General features: G+C 39.8%; 1 protein-coding gene across 2 annotated transcripts in view; it reads left to right on the forward strand.

Moving 5' to 3' along the window:
- Nucleotides 1-21,619, forward strand: part of LOC112560835 (WD repeat-containing protein 19-like) — a gene marked incomplete at its 5' end in the record, with an annotated part of 91,437 nt that overhangs the window by 68,685 nt on the left and 1,133 nt on the right. The window contains 11 exon segments of one of the 2 annotated variants that reach the window (XM_025232906.1): nucleotides 216-298; nucleotides 3,126-3,356; nucleotides 11,827-11,951; nucleotides 12,736-12,845; nucleotides 13,355-13,498; nucleotides 13,648-13,744; nucleotides 13,871-13,995; nucleotides 15,040-15,121; nucleotides 17,354-17,628; nucleotides 20,071-20,147; nucleotides 21,218-21,608. In XM_025232906.1, coding sequence (XP_025088691.1) covers nucleotides 216-298; nucleotides 3,126-3,356; nucleotides 11,827-11,951; nucleotides 12,736-12,845; nucleotides 13,355-13,498; nucleotides 13,648-13,744; nucleotides 13,871-13,995; nucleotides 15,040-15,121; nucleotides 17,354-17,628; nucleotides 20,071-20,147; nucleotides 21,218-21,245 — 1,377 coding nt within the window. 2 annotated transcript variants of the gene reach the window in all.

Genomic DNA, 21,619 nt, shown 5'->3' on the forward strand with positions numbered 1-21,619 from the left:
TCCAAGAATACTTTAAGCAGCTAGTGGCTTTCTCTTCTCTTTCTTCATACCTTTTAATCCTGAGGCAACTGTGTTTCTTGTAGGCATCTTTGTGTGTGAATGTGTGTTGTAGCTGTGTGTGACAAAACTTTGAGCTTGCTGCCTACAGAGAAAGTTCTATAGGAATTCATTTTTAGTGGTGTATGTGGTTTTTCTTTTCCCTTTTTTATCTCTAGCAATGGACAGAGGCAGCTGTGCTGTATGAACAAGGCCAATATTATGACAAGGCAGCATTTGTCTACATTCGAGGAAAAAATTGGTCAGTTACTGTTTTCCTTGCTTCTGTTTCTTATTTTGATGTTAATCAGAGATTATTTTCAGATGCATGTAGTTCAAGAATCAACACAGCTATATGCCCATTAAAATATTGTTGATAACAGTCTCAAAATAATTTTTGACATTCTCAGCAATGATTTAAAAGATGACAACTAGATTTAATGATAACTCAGCATGTAGAAACATGTAAATCACATGAGAGAGAGAGAGCTCCAAGTCACAAGGAAAATAGTAATAAATGTAAAATTTATAAAGCACAAATAGTCACACTCCTAAGGAGCATGCTCAGAACGCTTAAGAACAAAAACGAAACACAGACAGCATATGAGAGATATGAAAACAAACAAATAACATATGAGCTATAAAAGAATAAACAACCATACTAAAAGAAGAATAAAATCAAATACAAAAATAAAGAAAACACAAAGAGGAACCAAATAACAAGAACAAGAGCTGTTGAGAAAATATTCCAAGGGGGGGCTAAAAAAAGTAAATGATTTAGTGTTGGAAGTCTGAAAACATCAAAGATTTTGTACATTATAAATTTTAGTTGATTCTAGAAATAAGTGATCGATATTTTATTATTATTTGTTATCAAATTTCAATAATGCAGTTTTATGAGCATAAATACACGACACTAGCAGTTTCTTAATTTATGTCAGAGATCGGAATTGCAATAATCTTAACATATGTAGATTAATCTGTACTTATTTCAGCAGCTGGTTGGTAAAACCTCCAACAATTTTAACTATAAGAGTCAGAAAACCCTTGTGTTTTATAAACAGGAAAGTTAGTTGGATAGCTTTTAGAGCAACTAGCTGTTGTCCACATTAGAGTTTCACATCAGAAATCAAAATTTTATTATCATTTATGATTGTAAGCTGTCACCATCCTTGAGGATGCCATGAGGCTGGGTCTGGTTCCTAAAGGCTTTAAACTTCTACTGACTAATCATGGAGGCTTGTGTTGATAGTATTTGTTACTTTTGTCTCTTTCTGCAAGTTTTCCTTATTTTCCTAACCCTTTATTAAAATAATAGGGAGCCCTATAGTTACCATCTAAAATTGGACAAGAAATAAAATTTAAAAGAAATTCTCTTTTATCAATACTTACCCTATGATATAACTTTGATTCTCTCATTCCTCCTAGTTGCCTTAGCTTTTAAGACCATAGAATTGAACTGGTGATCAGCTGGCCTGAGGGGCCTTTTTAAGAGTATAATGGGTCACTAACCAGGGTGGGTATGGAAAGCTGATTTTTTTTAGTTCATTCTTAGGTAGCAATTCCTGTGTTCTTGTCATTGGAAACAAAGAGAGAGAGAATTTACTTGACTCATTTAATACAGACAAAAAGCAATGCGATTGAACATTTAATGCTGGCACAAAATACAATGTTTTCAAATATTTACACCTAGTAACCTATAACACAGACAACCATCATTGACACACCATTTGAAAGAATATATTATAAATATTTCAATAGTGTGTTCTGCAAGAAATATAATTTTTACTTTCTTCTTCTAAGTTTGAATAAAAGATAGTAACTATTGAACAAGGGAAGAACATGAAAGTAGGTCATGAGGTAGAAATTAAAAACAATTATTTACACATTATATACAAGCATAAAGTTCCAAGCAATGAAACGTTTGATTAGAGTATACAGTCAAATCTCGCTACTATGCCACCTACCGGGACCGAGCAAAAGTGGCATAGTAGCGAGAGTGGCATAGTAGCGAGGGTTTGTAAAAACGGCTTTATTTGCTCAAGTTACCTGTTAGTCCAAAGTTCTCAAGAATCGTCGGCTGGCGCTAGCAGTCTCCTCTCATTCTCCCCCTCACCTCTTCATCCTCCACCCCTCCCAACCACATCCGCGCACCTGCATCCTGTCACTAGTCGACCCCCTCCCGCTCTCCCTGTCACGTGGCTGTCACCCGGCTAGCGACCACCCCCCCATCCCCAGCCTCCACCCTCCCTGTGTGTGTGCTATGTTCCATCCACCTAACTGCCATGTCCCACACTACCATACAGTATAATAATCAAGCACTGCGCGGAATTTCACAACTTGTGCCTTTTAACAATCACACAATAGTGGCATAGTAGCGAGAGTTGGAGGTGGCATAGTAAATTTATTTTGCATTGAATTTATAGTCAGGACCGAGCAAAAGTGGCATAATACCGAGAGTGGCATAGTAGCGGGGTGGCATAGTAGCGAGATTTGACTGTACATTGAACTTCTAATATTACTCATGATTATAATGCTATTTTTAGCTGTTGACATGCAAATTGAGTAAATGGCAACCATCTCAAACATGGCTCTTGACCAACTGCTTTCAAATATACTTTCAAATATAACAAGATACCTGATTGACCAATTCCTTAAGGGAAGTAAGTGATATACATAAAAAAAGTATATAAGGGATGTAATTTTTAATAAAACATTCCTTGAAGAAGCCAACAGTTTCTTCCATTATATATTCATTTATTTATGCACGACGTGATGTGTTTTGTGACATTTCCTAGTTGGTATTAGAGTGTGCAAAACACACTGAAGCTGTGAAAACTTTTACTTCTCAAAGAATGTAGACAGAGTTGATCTGGTTTTATGATAGTTATAACTTGAGCTCTCAGATAAATGCAGTTTCAGATAAGTCCATAAAATATTGCTTACACTGTCCTAGATTAATAAAACATGGATTTTTCTTTTTCTTTTTCTTCAACAGTCATATGACTTTATTCCCTGATATTTTGTATTTGCTGATGTTTATGCTCTTGAACGTCAAGATTCCAATTACCTTGCGTGTTCTTGGATAGGAGTAAAGTTGGGGAGCTACAGTCCAAAATCACTTCTCTGAAAATCCATGCCCAGTATGCCAAAGCAAAGGAGGCTGATGGGCGCTATAAGGAAGCTGCAGAGGCATACAAAATGGCCAAAGAGTGGGACAATGTTATTCGTATTAACCTGGAGTACCTACAAAATCCAGAGGAGGCTGTACACATTGTTCAAGAAACCCAGTCTGTTGAAGGTGCCAAGATGGTAGCCAAGTAAGTATATGCTGAAACTTTGAAGGTGTTTGTTTAAAGTCCTTAACATATCTTACAACTAACAGTTTGTGCTCTTTCAGGACTTTTTGCAGAAGTTGTGTGTTGAAAAGTACATTTTAAAATAAACTGCTTTTGGCCAACTGTTTCTGTAGAAATAATGTAGAATACATATGGTACATTCTAAAGAGATTGCTTGTTCATTGGATCATCTGTCATTTTGCCCCCAAATCATATTGCCCAAGCCATATCAACCACCCACCCACCTTAGTCAATAAACCTTGCCATGAACCTATTGTCCCCCATAAGACTGCATCGTTACAAAAAATTTGCAAAGACTCAGTTGGCAAAAAATGAATTGATCACACAAGTAGCTGTCAACATCAGATATTACCAACAGAGCCATGTGTTATTCAAACAGATTTCACCACCATCTTATGGAACAAAAATGGCCACTTGGCAATACACATTCAAAGAACAAATCTAATTTCACAATGATTTAGTTGCAGTTTTCTCTGTAATCATTTTTTTTTCCAGCTTTTGTCATTTATTCTTTTGTTTGGAGGTTCATATTAAATACATATGCCAACGTTCTGTTATTGTCATACAGATGTTACTTCTTGAACCTGGGTTAATTGATTGATTCGATTGGTTGAAACAATATGGTCATAGCAAGGTTAATAACTTGTGGCCCTATGCTCCACAGGGGGCGAATAGGAACAAGAAGAACAAGAAGGTTAATAACTCAGGTGGGAGGTCGATATGACTCTACTGTGTACATTAAAACTATGGTGCTGCAAGTTTTCTGTATGCTTATTTTCCTCATGAACAATTATAGGCATTTTGAATACTTCTCTTTCATCTGGAAAAGTGCATCTCTTTCAAACATGTTTAACATGGTGACTTACCACATGGCACACGCTCGCTTTCACTTTGTAAATCATGCTCAAACATGTAGCTGTAGGTTGTTGAAACCTCTTTATTACAGTGACCGCTTGCTGGCCGCCTAAAGGATTTAGCTTAAGACAGAACATAGCTCCAGGCACAGACTAAGTCAACCAGGCTGCTGGTTGGCAATGACTTGTCACGTACTTCTCTCAAGGTGCTCTCTCTCCCCCCCCTTGTTGTTGTTGATTTTGAGAAAAAGTGCTTCCACCTCGCAGTGATTTTGCACTGTGGGAGGTGTGGGTGTAGGGAGGGGGTGTCACTGTCTTGTGATGCTGCAGGTGTTGTCTATTTTGTTTGTGCTCTCTTTTTCTGTTTGTGATTTGGTTTGCCAAGTCTATTTTGGTGGTATACCTGTGCTTTGAAGGCCTGTCTGGTCTGCCGTAGTTCTGTATTGTGCTGGTGCCCTCTTTTTTTTATGCTGTTACTTGCCACCTGTACCTAGGAGGAAAACAGGTGCGCCAGCAGAGAGTGGACTCCGGCAAACTGAAAGATTCAGCCACCAAACGAGCTTTTGCTATGGAAGTAAAGAACAGGTTCCAGGCTCTAGGAGACCAACAAGAGATGACCTTAGATGACCAACGGAAGAAGAACAATGGATCAGAGAAGAGACATGGAAAAAGATAGATGACAGAAAGTCAGCCAAACAATAAAATCAACAGCACTAGATCTGAACTCCTGAAGGAACAACACAGACAAAGATATACAAAACTAAACAAAGAGGTAAAGAAGATGACTAAAACTGACAAAAGAGTCTACATAGAGACATTGGCAGCTGAAGCTGAAATAGAAGCAAGGAAAAATGACTTGAAGACACTGTACATGATAAACAAACAGCTAAACAACGGGTTTAAGAACAGTGATGTGCCAGTGAAAGACATGAACGGTAATGTTATCAAGGGAGAGGCAGAAAAACTTCAGCGCTGGAGGGAGCATTTTGAGTCAGTTCTGAACAGACCAGATCCCCCTCAGCTTGCAGACATCCAGCCAGCAGCTATAGACCTTGACATCTGCACAGACCCGCCAAGCCTGGAAGAAGTGACAGCAGCAATCAAGAAAATGAAGAGCGGCAAGGCACCAGGGGTAGATGGAATTACAGCAGAGATGTTGAAAGCAGATGTGAATGACAGGTCCCATACTGACTGAAATCTTCAGGCAAATTTGAGAATCAGGACAGCTCCCTGCTGCGTGCAAGACAGGGCTCATCTTCAAATTACCCAAGAAAGGAGATCTTGGTGACTGCAATAATTGGAGGGGCATAACGCTACTCTCCCTCACCAGCAAGGTCTTCAGCAAGATTGTTTTGTCAAGACCGACGGCAACTGTTGAGAAAGACCTCCGACCACAGCAAGCAGGATTTTGTCCTGGACGATCCTGCTCCGAACACATCTTCATTCTGCGACATATTCTGGAGCAGAGCAATGAGTGGAACACACCGCTGTACATCAGTTTCATCGACCTGGAGAAGGCTTTTGACAGCATTCACTGAGAGTCTTTATGGAAGATCCTTAGGCATTACAGAGTCCCTGCAAAACTTGTTCAGGTCATTGCAATGCTGTAAAGCGATTTCAAATCCCAGGTTGTGACACGGAGCTCACAGACCCCTTCAACGTCAGTACTGGGGTGAAGCAAGGCTGCATTCTGTCGCCGTTCCTCTTCATCCTGGCCATGGACTGGATCATGAAGACTTCCACCGACAGTGAGAAGAGAGGGATCAGATGGACCATGACTATGACAGCAACAACAGCACTGGAAGACTTGGACTTTGCTGATGACATTGCCCTGTTGTCGCATCGCCACCAAGACATGCAGGAAAAAACAAATGCCTTCTCAGAAACAGCTGGAAACCTTGGCTTGAAGGTCAGTGGAGAAAACGAAAAGTATGAGAGTGAGCGACAGAGTCCAAGACAGCATCAAACTAAATGGAGAAGAGATTGAGGAAGTTGACAGTTTCACATATCTTGGGTCCAAAATGTCAAACACCGGGGATACGGAATTGGAGATTCGAGCCTGACTGGCGAAAGCCAGCCAGGCCTTCGCATCACTCAGGAGCACATGGAAGGCAACAAACATCAGTAAGAAGATCAAGCTGAGAATCTTCCAGTCAACTGTGATCAGCACCCTCCTTTACGGATCCGAATCATGGAAGATGACCAAATTCATCTGTAACAGACTTGACGTCTTCCAAAACAGACGCCTCAGGTGCATACTTAACATCTTTTGGCCAAATACCATCACCAACGAAGAACTCCACCGAGGAGCTGAAACCGAGTCCATCAGCACGCAGGTTCAACGAAGGCGTTGGCGATGGATTGGACATGTGCTCCGCCAGCAGACAGCAGACCTCTCCACAGTCGTCCTACGATGGACTCCAGATGGCGAAGAAAACGAGGCCGCCCAAAGGAAACTTGGAGAAGAACGGTGGAAAGGGAGATGAAAGGAAAGGGCTGGACATGGGGTCACCTAGAGCGGTTTTCAGCCGATCGACATAGGTGGCGGACTCTGGTTGAGGCCTTATGTTCAACCTGATGCGCGAAGAGTTTGATGATGGTGATGATGATGTTATTTGTTTGTTTTCCTGTCCCTCATATGCTGTTCGTGTTTCATTCTTGTTCTTAAGCGCTAATAGGATGCTCCTTAAGAGTGTGAGTATGTGCTTTACAAATTTGGCATTTATGATTATTTCAGACTGTGTGGCGTCTCTTTCCTGTGGGTGTATATCTTCTTTTTTTATAAATCTAGTTATTATCTTTTGTCTAACTTATATTAGTCTGGAGTTTGGGTGGCTTGTTGCTACTGATGCTTTTAATGAAAGTGTATCGTGCCACAGTTCTTTTAGAGGGTTGAGGCAGTTAATGAAGTTTAGTGCCAGTCTATGATAATTTTTCCTTGTATCTTCTAGATATTCTCCATTCAGCATCATTCTAGCTATTTTGGTTTGTTCAGACCTATTTGACTTTCAGGGAAGAATTTCAGGGTGCCACTAGGCTGATCATCTATTAGTCTCCTAGTACCTTTACCTTTCTTTCTCTATTTCTCTTGCCACCTTAGTTTTATTGCTGGTTTTATGGCCATTCATCTCTCTGCTGGTGAAATAGGTATGTTTAGGGTGGTGACTTTAGGGGTTGTTTTTTGGTTTGTTGACAATTTAACTAATTTATTGACTTTGTGATGAAACGAGGCGGCTGCAGAGGGATGATGTTACCACCCGAGGGGAAAGGGGTCACTCTAGCTGGCTCGCTCCACCCGCTTTCACCCTCACACTCAGTCACCCGCCCGTTCACACGTCCGCACGCGTAATGACTAACAGTCACTCACTCACGTGCGCCAACACACAACTAACAAGACAGTTGTACAGATTATATAGTTATAATTAAAACAGAAAGCAAAATTTAGGTTGACATGAAATTGATCGTACATATAGCTATTTAAAGTGACCCGGCATCAGCGCCGGTGATTGATGGTTATAGACTAAACTTTAGATGTTAACTAATTGGTACATACGTCCGGACACTCTGTCCGTTCCGGGCTTACAGTTCATAGTCTGGGAGTCTGAAGCCCTCCTGGAACACGCACTTGTTCCTTTGCACTGGCACTGGGGTACCACTTGGCTACCTTGCCATTTGTTCTTGAAAGTAAGTGCAGCTGGTTGCATGCACCTGTTGATGTGAAGATGGGTGCGACTGACTGTACGCACCCGCTGACGTAGAAGATAAGTGCGACTGACTGTACGCACTTGTCGACGTGAAGGTAAGTGCGACTGACTGTACACACTTGCCGACGTGAAGATATGTGTGACTGGCTGTACACACTTGCTGACGTGAAGATAGAGGTGACTGGCTGTACACACCCGCTGACGAGAAGATAAGCGCGACTGACTAAGCACTTGACGACGTAACACAGTGGACGCCCTCGCTCGTCGTTAGTGAGAGTCAACCTCTTCGTTACACCTCTCACCACTTACTCTACCACCAGACCGCAAGTGCCAGCAGGTAGTGGTACGTTCTACGCGGAACGGGCTTCCCTGTCGCAGACCTGCTGCATGCGTCTGAAAACTCAGAGACAGACGTCTCTGTTGGGATACGAGGGGAAAAGCCCCGACTAAACATCTACCCCTAACTATATACTAAAAAGACACGTGACTACTCGTCACCTAATATACCTGGTTCTGACGCTATTGCTCTAATACTAAGGCGACTACTGCCTACTGCGCTAATCCCGTGAGTACTTACACCCCCGACCCTGGGCCTCGATCGCTTCTATAAGTCACGGCGACCTGTCAAGTCGTAAAAACGAACAGAAAGGCTTCCCGCACTGTCCGCTTTCACTGAGCCCGGCCCACCTATAATTATCTACACCCGCTTCGGCTGTTGTTCTGGCCTTGAACCAGGCTGGTTCATGACAGACTTCTTCATTTCTTTTTATCCCTATGTGAGACAGAACCCAAAGTAACTTAATGTCTCCATTTTCTTGATTTATCTTTTTTATGGTAGACAGTATCTCATATACTGTGTCTGTTCTGTTTGAGGATTTGTTTTTTATCACCTGGAGTGCTGACAGTGATTCAGATATTAATAGGTATTGTAGCTTCATGGTGTTCTTCATTAAGGTGAAGTGTCTGAAAAGTTGTCAGCATGGCACTTAGTTCAGCTGTGAATATTGAGTTATGATTTGGGAGTCTGTTGGAGATGATAATGTTGTCAAGATAGCAAACTCAAAATCCTGTTGCATGTGTTTCTGGATTGTAAGATCCATCAGTATATATCTGTGTGTGTGGTCTTTTTATGTGTTGCTTAGCTTTTCTTTGTTTTGCTTCAGCAATGATTTAGTTTTGGTGTTTTTCTTTGTTGTACTTTGTGAGGTCAAAGTCTGTGGTTGTGGAAGTGTCCAGGGTTGTGTTTACATGCTGTTATAATGGTAAGGGGCTGTTGTGTTTGTTTCTGCACCTTAGTGTTTTCTGTGTCTTAGATGTATGGTTGTGGAGTGGAGCGGCTTGTTCTGCGTCTGTGGGGTTGTAAATGGATCTGTCGGACTGTGTGGTCTGCTGGAAGACACTGCATTTTGTAGTAGTAATTGGCTGTCCTTTCCTTGATTATCAATTCTATGGGTTTCTGACCTGCGAGACACAGTCGCCCACCCTCTGGGTTCCCCCGCTGCCCTGGACCTAACCCGTGTCCGGTCATCATTGATGATGCGGTGATTTTCCCCGACGCTACACCCTTTTCTTTCTTTGAGAGGTCAATTAGCAGCTGTCCCTTCTTCCTACGGACGATGGCTGTACCGCTGTGTGACCTTTCATGCGCAAGTCTGTTTGACCTTGTGTCTGCTCAACTGAGGAGGAAGGAAGATGTGGCACCCATGCTATAGTCTATAGTGCTATTTCTACTCTTTCGTGACAATGTCACATGCCACAGTGTGCTCAGTAATGCCTCCTGCACAATTCTGTAAACAATATTAAATTGATCTAAGGAGTGAGTTGGACTTTGTTAGCTTAGCATAGTACTTGGTATGTTTTTATGAAATTAGGACTCTTTATTTGATGATACTGACATGTTAGTTGAATTTCTTTTTTATAATGATGTTTAATGCCATTTTTGTCACCAGAGGCACTAAGACTTTGCCAAGGGGTTTTGAACCTGAATTTGATTACTTAGGTTTCCATGATAATTGTGCTTGTAACTTATTGATATTCTGTTGTAGTCATTCTGTTCTGCCAACTGGTCGTTTATTTCACATTTACCTGATAAGAAGAAACCTAGAGAATGTTTAGAAATTTCAGTTTCAGAAAGTTGAGATGATCATAAAGTCATAGGAAGATCTTTATGCTTTGTAGAGAAAAAGAATGTACTGTCTTCATGTAGCATAGAGTGTGTGACAAGAGGCATAAAAGATCAAGTCTGATGAGAGAGACACAGGTGCTGCAGAGAAAACATCAAAAGTGGCTGCCTGCAAAAGTGAAGACATCCCTTCCAACTGTTACTCTCCTTGGAAAGAGATAGAGAAAGGTGTTACCGTTTTTACCATAGCTGCTTGTTTCTCGGCAAAAATAAACATAGTGACAAAAGCAAGAAACCTTTGGCACTGACCATGCTTGGGAAAAATACCCTCAGGAAAAATGGATACAAACAGAGATGTCTTCCATGAAAATGCTACTCCAGATGATACCCTAAATTGTTTTTTCCAAGACATCAAGCAAGCTGAAAGAATGGCAAAACTTGGAGCTGAAGACAAGGAGGAAGAAGACAAGGTTAGTCTCAAAGAGATAAAAACCATCACCAACACAGTCACCAGACAGCTACCATCATCTGTTCAGACTAGTCCAGGGAACCATTTTCCACCTCAGGATAGACCGCAATGGGCTAATACACCACCTACACTAGAATTAAAACTTGTGTCTTCCCCAGTGTGGCTGTAGGCTTTTCCAGGAATTGAGGGCAGAAATCTTGCCTTTTCCAGTGCATCTCTACATTAGTCTGTATAGGCCTGTAGACGCTCTTGTTGAAATGGACAGCTTTGTGAAAGCCTTCATTTCAAGAGCTTATCATCAAGTGTGACAAAGCAAATGACAATAATAATAATGTGTGATTTATATAGCACATAATCATGAGAGAAAGTGATGTCTCTTTGCCTAACTGGCTGGATGGGACCAGCTCTCTGTAATTTTGTTTCATCCGTGGATCTACGTTGAGTTTTGGTTTCTTCTACTCATCTGTGATGTTTGTTGTGCTGTTTGTCTCTGTTCTGGATTGTTCTTGAGTGCTTGTGCTGTGTCATTTCCTTTCACTAATTACTTCTGTCTCCTGATTTGTTTTGCCGTCTTGCTTTGGACTTTTGGCTGTACCAGATTTTGCACCTCCTTTACTGACACTTGTAGTTGTTCCAGTATTGTGGACCATGTTGTGTAGATTAGATTCTGGATCTATGCGTGTCATGATGTCGTCTGGTGATGAGATGTGTTTGTGTCATCCTGCATCTTGCTCCCTGTGTGTCACTGACTGCTATCACCTTTGCTTCTTTAGTGCCAGGACTGTGCTCTGCTCTCAACTGTGTTGCCCTAAAACTTCAAATTCACTATTTCGATGAATTTTTTTTAAGTTTGTTATGCTGGCCTACACATGAAATTCAAGACATTGTTTATACCATTGCTTTAAACTTATTGTTTTTAAGTCCAACATCCCTTATTTTTATGTTTGTATGTTTTTCTTTTTAGTAATAGTGCTTTGAGCCAGCCTTTAATGGTGGGGAAAAGCACTATACAAATTAACTTTATTATTAGCATGCACTCAACCTTTAAGACAAGTAGGAGATATGGACAGAATAAGAAGCAGCAGCATTTATTCTTGCTGAGCAGCAGTGTGCTTCATATAGTAAGCTTCTTCAGAAATAAAGAAGCAACTCGTATACTTGTGCATGTGATTTGCAGTCTTATGGGCTCTATTGATAGAGCAGAATTGCATTTTTGTATTTCATACATTGTCATCATTGGTTTTCTTTTGCATTTTTCTATGCAAAATTAATTTTTGTGCAGATTTTTCCAGCATCTAAATGACTATGCATCAGCCATACAGTTCCTGGTAATGTCTCACTGCAATGATGAGGCCTTCCAGCTTGCTCAGGCTCATGGCCAGATGGAGATTTATGCAGACATCATTGGTGTGTAGGACTAATTTGGTGACCACTTGCAGACTATTGATAGCATTACAGTTTTAATTTTATATACTTATGAACATGCTTGTAATTGTGTTACCTAAAAAGCTTGATTAAGGAATTAAGAGGATCATCTGTGACATCTCTCTAAAATAACTTTGAAAATGTTTATTAAGGTCTTATTTGAATTGTTTAGTAGTTTCTGTGTAGAATATGTGTTAATATTTGACAGAATATAGATCAATGACGATGACAATGACCAACTTTATTTGTCCCAGTGGACAATTTGAACATGGGAAGGTGCTCTAGTCACTATGAGCGGTCTGGTGGCGCAACGGTTAGCGCCTGTCACCAATACAGTGAAGGCTGGCTGCCCAGAGTTCATTTCTCGTCTCGGGCACGCTGTTCTTTCTCTGCATGTGACATCTGTTTACAGGGGTGGCTGCCTTGCCGTAATATAGCCTCAGTTGCTGGCACGGCGTAAAACACCAATTTCTCCCCCTCCCCCTGCTCTAGTCACTAAAGTAAAATTTAGAAATTAAAATAAGAAATAAAGTTTGTTGCAAGGTGCAGCATTAAAAGATGTCAACAGTGAAAAATATTAGCAAATGAAAAAAATGGGCAAGTGGCAATTATATATATAAAACAAACAGACTTACATCAAGGATATTCATGTGCACACCTATGTATAATGTATCAACGAGGTTTTTATGATTGCTTCTGCTCATTAACTACTGAATTCCCACACTTTATCAAAACATCTCAAGAATTGCTGTCCTTTGTCATTCAGGGTCAGATGCAACTTCAGAAGACTACCAAAGCATTGCCATGCACTTTGAGAATGACAAAAACCATTTCCTGGCTGGTAAATTCTTCCTGCTGTCTGGGCAGTACTCCAGAGTAATTGACCAATTTTTGTGTTATTGTTATTATTTTTCTTTTTTGAAAAAGTGTCAAACTGTGCAAGGTTATTAAGAACCATTTTTATCTATTTTTGCTGCTCATATTGTGTCTTGAAAGATTACAATGTAGGCATAACAGTGTAAGGCTAGGAGTGCTCCCATTGTACTAAACTGTTGTATATATAAGGGAATGGTATGCTTCACAGCAAGTATGACATGCCATGTGGCATACACCACCCCAGTTTTTGTGCCTTGAATTTTGTAATACCAGAAACATTGGCAATCTCAAACAAGAAAGCTGGATGCTAGGTATACACTTTGCACATGCATTCTGCAGCATGATAGGTAGTTCTTGTTTTTGCTGAACATTTCTTTCTCATTACATCTTTCTTCTAAATAAATCAGAAGTTTGTTCTACATTCTTAAAAAAAACAACAACTAAAAGTGTGTTTGTGTGCATAATGTGTACCTGCATGTGCTTGGCTGTACAAATGTATGGATCTACAGGCTATGAAGCATTTTCTGCGATGTAACTCTGAAGATGGACAAGCCATAGAGCTAGCTATAGAGACTGTGGGTCGTGCAAATGATGATAAACTCACAGAGCAGCTAATAGAGTTCCTTATGGGAGACATTGATGGCACTCCAAAGGTATGTAATTTTTATCTGGTTATCATACTTGTCTACCTACCCATCTATTTTCTTTAAAGTTTAGTTTCTTATGATTTTGCCTCACTTGCTGACACATTAAACACTTCCCAGTCTACTTGAGGCATATCCTCTTCTCTGCATTTGTACAGGATGCCAAGTACCTGTTCCGTTTGTACATGGCACTGAAAAAATACCAAGAAGCTGCCCGAACAGCCATCATCATTGCTCGAGAGGAACAAAATGCAGGTTGGCGTAATGTATAATTTTACAGTATCTTTGTGTTGGAAATTTGAAATGTACTTTTTGTCTACCTTTCTCCAGTGCTTATAATCTGACCTGATGCTAATTAATGTTGGGCATCCTCACTTACAGGAAATTACCGCAACGCCCACGATGTGCTATTTAGCATGTATCAGGAGCTAAAGACAAATCACATCAAGATCCCTAGTGAGATGGTTACCAACCTGATGATCCTTCACAGCTATATCCTTGTTAAGGTGGGCAGTTGTCTTACACTGGCTCATACTTAAGCACTGTAATACTAAAATATATTTCAGTAATCATCTATTTTAAGGATTTAGTTCCTTTATTCCGATTACATATACAGTGGAACCTCGGTTAACGAACTTAATCCGTTCTTGAAAGCTGTTCGTTATCCGAAATGTTCGTTATCCGAAACAATTTTTTCCATAAGAAATAAAGGAAATAGATTTAATTGGTTCCCAGCCCCTGTTGACTCGCTAATATTTGAAAGTTACAGGCTATATAGGTATTTGTTTTAATGAGAGCAGTTATAATGCAATATAAATGGAGTTAAATAAACATAAAAACATTAACGAAAGCATTTAAACATCAGAAAACTTGCCGTTTTGACGGCGTGGTTGGAAACAGGTGTGGGGAGGAAGGGGTGGAATTACTGCTTTGATTCCCCCTCCATGAGCACACGTGACATTATAAAATCGGGGGAGACTTCCCATTTCTTTAACTTTGAGGTTACAGGAAAAATCTTGTCCAGTGTCTGTTCCTTCTGCCTTTTTTGTAAAACTCTGCGGTAATACGACATCACATATCCGACAGACGCATGCCACCTTCATACTTTGAAATCATTTCCTTTTACAATTCATTTGTTGGCCGCTTCCTTGTGATTACCTCACTACTATTAATTGCTCTTAATCTTCTTTGGAGCCATTATTGAGGATTATCTTATTAAAATAAATCACAAAAATCACTAAATAAGAACGATGCGCATAGATAAGGAACGACCGATCGTAACTGTGTCTCGAGCGCGAATGATGACATGCTGGTCGGTCACGTGTGGTTCACGTGGCTGTTCGTTATCCGAAATTTTGTTCGCTATCTGAGACAAACTTTTAACGAAATTTTTGTTCGTTAACCGAAATATTCGCTATCCGAGGTGTTTGCTAACCGATGTTCCACTGTACTACTTGAGAAAGTCATCATCTTGATAATTATCATTTAGATTTTTGCGATCTTGACAAATACTTTGTTCTAAATTAGATTTCATCTGCTACTTTTTTCAGATCCATGTAAAGAGAGGGGACCATCTAAAGGGAGCCAGAATGCTTATTCGTGTAGCAAACAACATCAGTAAATTTCCATCACGTAAGTTCTTGTTTAGAGGTTCTAACTCGGTTCTGAAGAATTTGCAAAACAGCAAGCCCAAAGAAAGTGAAGTGTCAGGTAAAAAGATTTAAGATGCTAGATTATATTCAGTGGTAAAAGATTTAAAATTAAAGAATGTTTTCATTTAGTGTTAGGAAATTCAATAAGTGGCATAAAAGTGCATTGCTCTCTCTATATATCTGCAGTATTATGCTACTCATTCCAACACTCCTCATTAATTGCTTAAGTTTGTTCATCACATTGGTCTTTTTAAAATTTGACTAACAACAGATTTTTATATGTCAAATACTAGGCATGATTTGAGCATTGCCACCTTTGATAAGATGTTCCAGCTCTAGTCTATGATAAAACCTTTCAGGTGCACGCAAATAGATTTGACCATGCACCACTACACACTGGCATCTGGTTGTACAACCTTCCTCAATGAAGGCACTGGTTGGGGGATGGGTGGGTGGAATTGTGAAAAATATGCCACTGGCTGTCATTTCTGCCAAGGAGCCTGTTGCTGCCAGAGAGTCATGCACAACCAAAGAGCCTGCAATCACCAAGGTATGGTTGGGACATTGTGGGACTGGTATAGGTTCATTGGTTCACTGAACCAGGTTCAGAGATAGATGCTTGATGGCCACAAACTGTTTCTCAGCAGTAAGGAGACCAAGTACAAGCATGGAGCTGGATTCACAAACAGCTGATAGGACCAGATCTCAGTTTGCGCCCCCTCATCTCAAGCAGGCTTATCTCTGTCCAGGTCGCTGCTAAGTCCCACAACCTGACTATCATCCAGGTGCATGCTCCTACCACTATCCATAGGGACGAGGAGGTGGACCAGTTGGAGGAGGCAATCCAAAATTTACGAAAAAAAAGGACATCCTCACTATGATTGGGGATTTGAATGCAACAGTCAGCCCAGAAGCATATTGCAATGGGCCAGCATGGTAGACACAATGTACATCTGGCAGCTTGAATTCGCAGTCATAGGTTGACCTTTACAACATCTTGCATCCTGACAAAGGGACATGGCTGTTACCTGATGGGTTCATTTGCAATCAGATCGACTTTTATCTTAAAACCAAGGCACTTTAAGTTAAGCCAGGCAAAAATGCTAAAATCCTTCACCATTGAGAGCCAGCAGAAGACGTCTGCAATCAAAGACAGTGAGGGCCACCTGCTCTTGAATGGTAAAGCTGTCCTAGGCTGCTGAATGGAGTATTGCAGCGAACTTTACAACAACCCATTAAGGACATACCTAACATCCAGTAAATGAAATCCAACCCAGAGGACCTACAAGTCCTATACAAAGATGTCAAACAAGCTGTTTGGAGCCTGAAGGGAGGAAAGTGCCCCAGGGTGGACAATGTCTTAGCAGAGTTGATCCAAGGTAGTGGAGAAGAAATAGTGAAGAATCTTACCACACTGTTCCGGAAGATTTGGGCAACCACGAAGTGGCCACAAGAGTGGATGTAGTCACTGGTCATACCATGACATTAGAAATGAAACTTGAAGCAGTGTCAGAAATATCACACTTCAGCCTGATCAGTCACCCAAGTAAAGTTATGCTGAAAGTGATCCAAAATCTCATCGCGATACTAGCTGAGGAACAGGCTGGATTCTGAGGCAGCAGGAGTATGGTTCAGCAGATCTTCAGCTGTTGAGTCCTCATTGAGAAGCACCTTCAGAGCACTAAAGATCTGTACTATAACTTTGTTGACTAAGAAAACATTTAATAGAGATGGTATTAGAGACTATGGAACATACTGCGCTTGTTCAATTTGGAGGAAGGTCTGGCACACACCATCAAGGCGCTGTACGAAGACTGTCCTCCAAGGTTGGAGATGGCCCTCCAAGGTTATGTTCAAGGTGGTTGATGTCATGGCAAACAGAAGAAACATTGGGTGACTATCATGAAAGAGGGGATGGCTTTTGCTGGGGGACCCTCTCATATGGGCACAAGACCGTCACAGCTGGCATGAATTCACCTCTGTTGCATGGCATCAAATCTCTCCTACAACTGGTCCTTCCACTACCAGCTACGGGATGGATTGAATATGAATGAAATAGATTTGAAAAGAGAAAAGGTAGACCAGCTATTCCCAAGCTTTCAGAGAATGCAAAAGTTTCTTCCTTGTATATGATTGTATTTTCTAGAAAATATATTAAAATAGCAGCAGTGGTTCAACAAAATCTTAATTTTATTTGTAACTCTTTCTGCAGACATTGTTCCTATCTTGACCTCAACAGTGATTGAATGTCATCGAGCATTGCTAAAGAACTCATCATTCAGTTATGCAGCAATGCTTATGCGTCCAGAGTACCGTAACAGCATTGACTTGAAATATAAAAAAAAGATTGAGATGATTGTTCGCAAGCCAGACAAAACCGAAGAAGATGAACCGCTGACTCCTTGCCCAGTGTGTGGATTTCTGCTTCCAGAAACAGAACTTGCTTGTCCTGATTGCAAGAATCAACTCCCTTACTGTGTTGTCACTGTAAGTCACAGGAATTGTGGGTCATGACCAGCTAGAGATTTTTTTAGAATAATACTTTTAACATTAGTAAATGCCATTAACTTAAAGACATAAACACTTTTTATTTTCACATTCACAGTTTAGAGTATGGAAGGCAAAATACAAAAATGTTTAGCAGTTGTGAATATTTAGGTGCAGTTTAAGCAACCATGAGATGAAAAATTAGTAAAAGTTGTTGCAAAAGCAGAATGTTTTAGTGACAGTTTTAGGCACATGTATGTTGCTTACATTCTACATAGATACAGGTTGTAGGTAATACAGCACTATATTTGTCTAGACATGATGCAGTAAATCCATATATTATGTGTAGTGAAAGCATATGAAGATGAAGTATAGTATGGTAGACTAATTGGATAAAAACTTAGCTCCGTTGATTTCCTGCTAATATAACCAGAATTTTCTTAAAAGCCGTAATACACTATCTTATCCATTCATCCATTTATTCATCCCTTGACTAGTACTAGACAAACGGTTGTGTTGGTCTTCCAGAACTGGATGTTGCAAAAATAAGAACAAAACAAAACAAAATACTATCCTGGAATCACTAGCCTCATAGTGTCTGTTACCTGAGCAGATAAACAGAGTACAACTGAAGGAGGTGAACAGCTTGAAATACTTGCGAGCGACTCTCTACCTAGATAGCAGCTTCACAGCAGACATCCAAATCAGGAATGCAACAGTGACAGAAGCAATGGCCAGGCTGGATAGAATAGGCAACACTATAGGTTTGGTACCAAGTACAGATCATGTGAATCCCGCATAGTTCCTGCTATATTGATGTGACACATGGACTGGGTGCTGATGGTGATAAGAAAATACAAATATTTGAGAACAATTTTCTGAGAGGGCTCCTCCCGATCTCCATCATGGAATACAATACCAATTACTTTGCATAGTGCACAGTCTCCATCATAGTGGGCATATAGGAACCCATGTGCATAACAATGAAGCTGCAGAAGTCTGGTTCGGCCATGTGACCTAGTACTACATTGTAAGACTGTTCTTCAAGGTACTTTGGAGGGGGAGGGGGTCTGTTTAAAGGACCAGCATAACCATTTGTCAGCTGGTACCAATTAAGGGATGAATAACTGAGTGAATGAAGTGTTTACAGGTCAGAGGTCAGTGCTAAAAAGGGATCTATGTGGACTAAACGTTTTCCAAGATGAAATATGTTCAGTGGTTAGAAGATTTGCTTGTGGCAGGTTTAAGATGCTCTAAAAATTGTGTGTGCATTATTGTATTTCTTATTTATGTATTCAACATTTATTAGTGCCAACCACACATTGCCATTTCACATGTTCAGTTACATATGTTACATTGCCATTGAGTTAATGTTGTTTGGTATGGCAGGGTATGAAGATGTGCATACAACATACTAAGTATGCATCTTTAACCAGCAGATGATTGACTGGAATAGTAAACAAAGTGCAAATATCTCACATTTTCTTAGTAATTTACCAGCACCACGGATCTCAGAGACAGCATTAACTGCTTAACATGTTCACAACGTCCATTTGTTTTGTCTTTTTCTTTTCTCATTGTGAACATGTTAAGCAGTTAATGCTGTCTCTGAGGTCAGTGGTGTTGGTAACTTACTTGAAAAAGTCAGATATTTGCATAAGCCAGTTACACATGTTTCATATGCTATGTATTAAATTATCTTTCAACAGCTTTTTTTTTTTGTTGGTTACATAACCCCATATATAGGCCACTGGCCTGATCAAAGATGTCAAAAGGTAGCTTTAAGAACATAAATAATTAAATCTTAAAAATATAAGCTGTTCTTTCTTTGTTTTTATGTCTCTGTAAATACAGAAGAAAAGACTCTTAAAGAGAAATGCTCCAAAAATGCACTTATAAAATAAAAAAATATTGCACAGTATGAAAAACTAAAATTATGAGCAAGTATCTTTGCAGATAATAAAAGCAAAAAAGGAAAAAAAGAAAAATTTATACTGTGCACAATTTTTGGAAGCAGAAAAAAATGACAACGCATAGAAGTAAATACCTAACATTTACTGCAGTGGTGATTTTGCAAATTTTCGATGTTTTGATTGACAGTTCTCCCTGTAACTTTGGCTCATGCTTGTAAAACATCTATAGTTGAAAAAATAAATGTCTAAAAACTATAAAAATGTGTGTAAATGGTTACAATAAAGTGTGCCTATGTGTGCAACAGATATCGGTAGTCTCAGTATGCGTATTTATGTAAGATATCTTAATCTGATCACTGGCAAATATAATATATATTGAAAATTATTTTCTGTTCATAAGGCCTTACTAAATGTACACTGTAAAAACAAAAATACTTGAACCAGTTCATGTGTGACAGAAAATAAAATGGAGTGGGACAAGCCCTGAGTCAATACATATCTCATACATATGTATGTATGATTGATTTAGGGCAGACATATCTTGCGGGAGGACTTTACTGCTTGCCCCAGTTGTGACTTTCCAGCCATTTTCTCAGAGTTCATCAGGTATGCTAAGAGTGCTTTTTATTATTACTTTGTTGTTATAAATAATTTTAGAATGTGGTTCAAGCAGGACGGTTCCCAGTCACTTAATCCCCGACACTTCATCCCCTAGACTTTTAATCCCTAAGCACTTCATCCCCAGACACTTAATCCCTAAACTAAATCCTTAACTATAAAAATTATGAAGTCAGTGAAAAATTTAATTGAAATTCAAATAATTCAAATTCAAATCATGCTATTAACTTCAACATCATTTGAACATCTACAACGTTAGTTAAAGTTCATATAAGTTAGTAAATTTAATGTTCTTCAACAATATGATATGAAAATTGTTCTTGAGTGTTCGCGAGGTAATTGCTGTTAATCAATATGAAAGGTAAGCTAATGATCGGAGGTACAGAAGACGATCCATTGACTCATATCTCTCTACAATGTTGCTAACTCAGCGTATTTCCTGTTTGGACCGCCTGTGTAGCTGACAATCCTTACGTAGACCATCAAGGAATGTCCACATCGTTGGGTGATGACAGGAGAAGAGAGATTGAAGGGCGTGATGCCAACCCTCCACAGAGTTGTTTGTTCGTGTTATAGAGGCATTAAACAATGCTTTATAGAAGAATCAGTGATTAGAAATCACACTTTGCTCTGTACAGGAGTAAATGTGTGGGGATGACGTATTCTAATTCAATGCTTTGACAGAAGCATTACATAATGCTTTATAAAGGATTAAGTGCCTGGGGATGAAGTGTCGGGGATGAAGTGTCTGGGGATTAAAAGTCTAGGGGATTAAGTGTCGGGGATGAAGTGTCTGGGGATTAAGTGACCGGACACCAAGCAGGACATATTTGTTTATCATATGTATGCTGTCATCTGAGCTGTGTAATTCTGCTACTTGTAAAAAATAACTAACATCTTGTATTTCCATAATAGATCTAGTCCAATTAAACATGTTTGATGTAATTCAGCAAAAGCAAACAGAATTTTTGAAGACTTTAAATAAAGTCATATATGACTTCAGACCAGTCGCCTTGACCAAAATTCTTGCAAAAGTTCATGGGGCGGGTTTTCTGCAGCCACTCGGTGCTGTTGTTGATCAACTAGATCCTTACCAGTTTGTGAACTTCATCTGGGGACAGAGAGATCCAAGATATCTTGCAGCCTCAGCCAACCAGACTTGAACATAAGTCTGATTCTATACATTAATGCAAGGTCATTCATTCCATTTACTAATTGCAGGAGATTTCCTTGTCCCACCTACAGGTCGCTACATGATATCCCTCATCTATTTTGCCAATGTCTCTTGAAAATAACGTACAGTATTTATGCTAGAAGTGTAGTTTCTGTTCTTGCTTTTGAAGTTGATTGCCTTTTTTGTTCAAGTAAAACAGATATCTTACTTGAAATAATTGCAAATACTAATTTTACTTCCTGTTCCTGAAGACATCAAATCTTATTTAGCTCGTATTTCCTAATCA

Source organism: Pomacea canaliculata, linkage group LG3 (assembly GCF_003073045.1).
Source record: "Pomacea canaliculata isolate SZHN2017 linkage group LG3, ASM307304v1, whole genome shotgun sequence".
NCBI classification, from domain to species: Eukaryota; Metazoa; Mollusca; class Gastropoda; order Architaenioglossa; family Ampullariidae; genus Pomacea; species Pomacea canaliculata.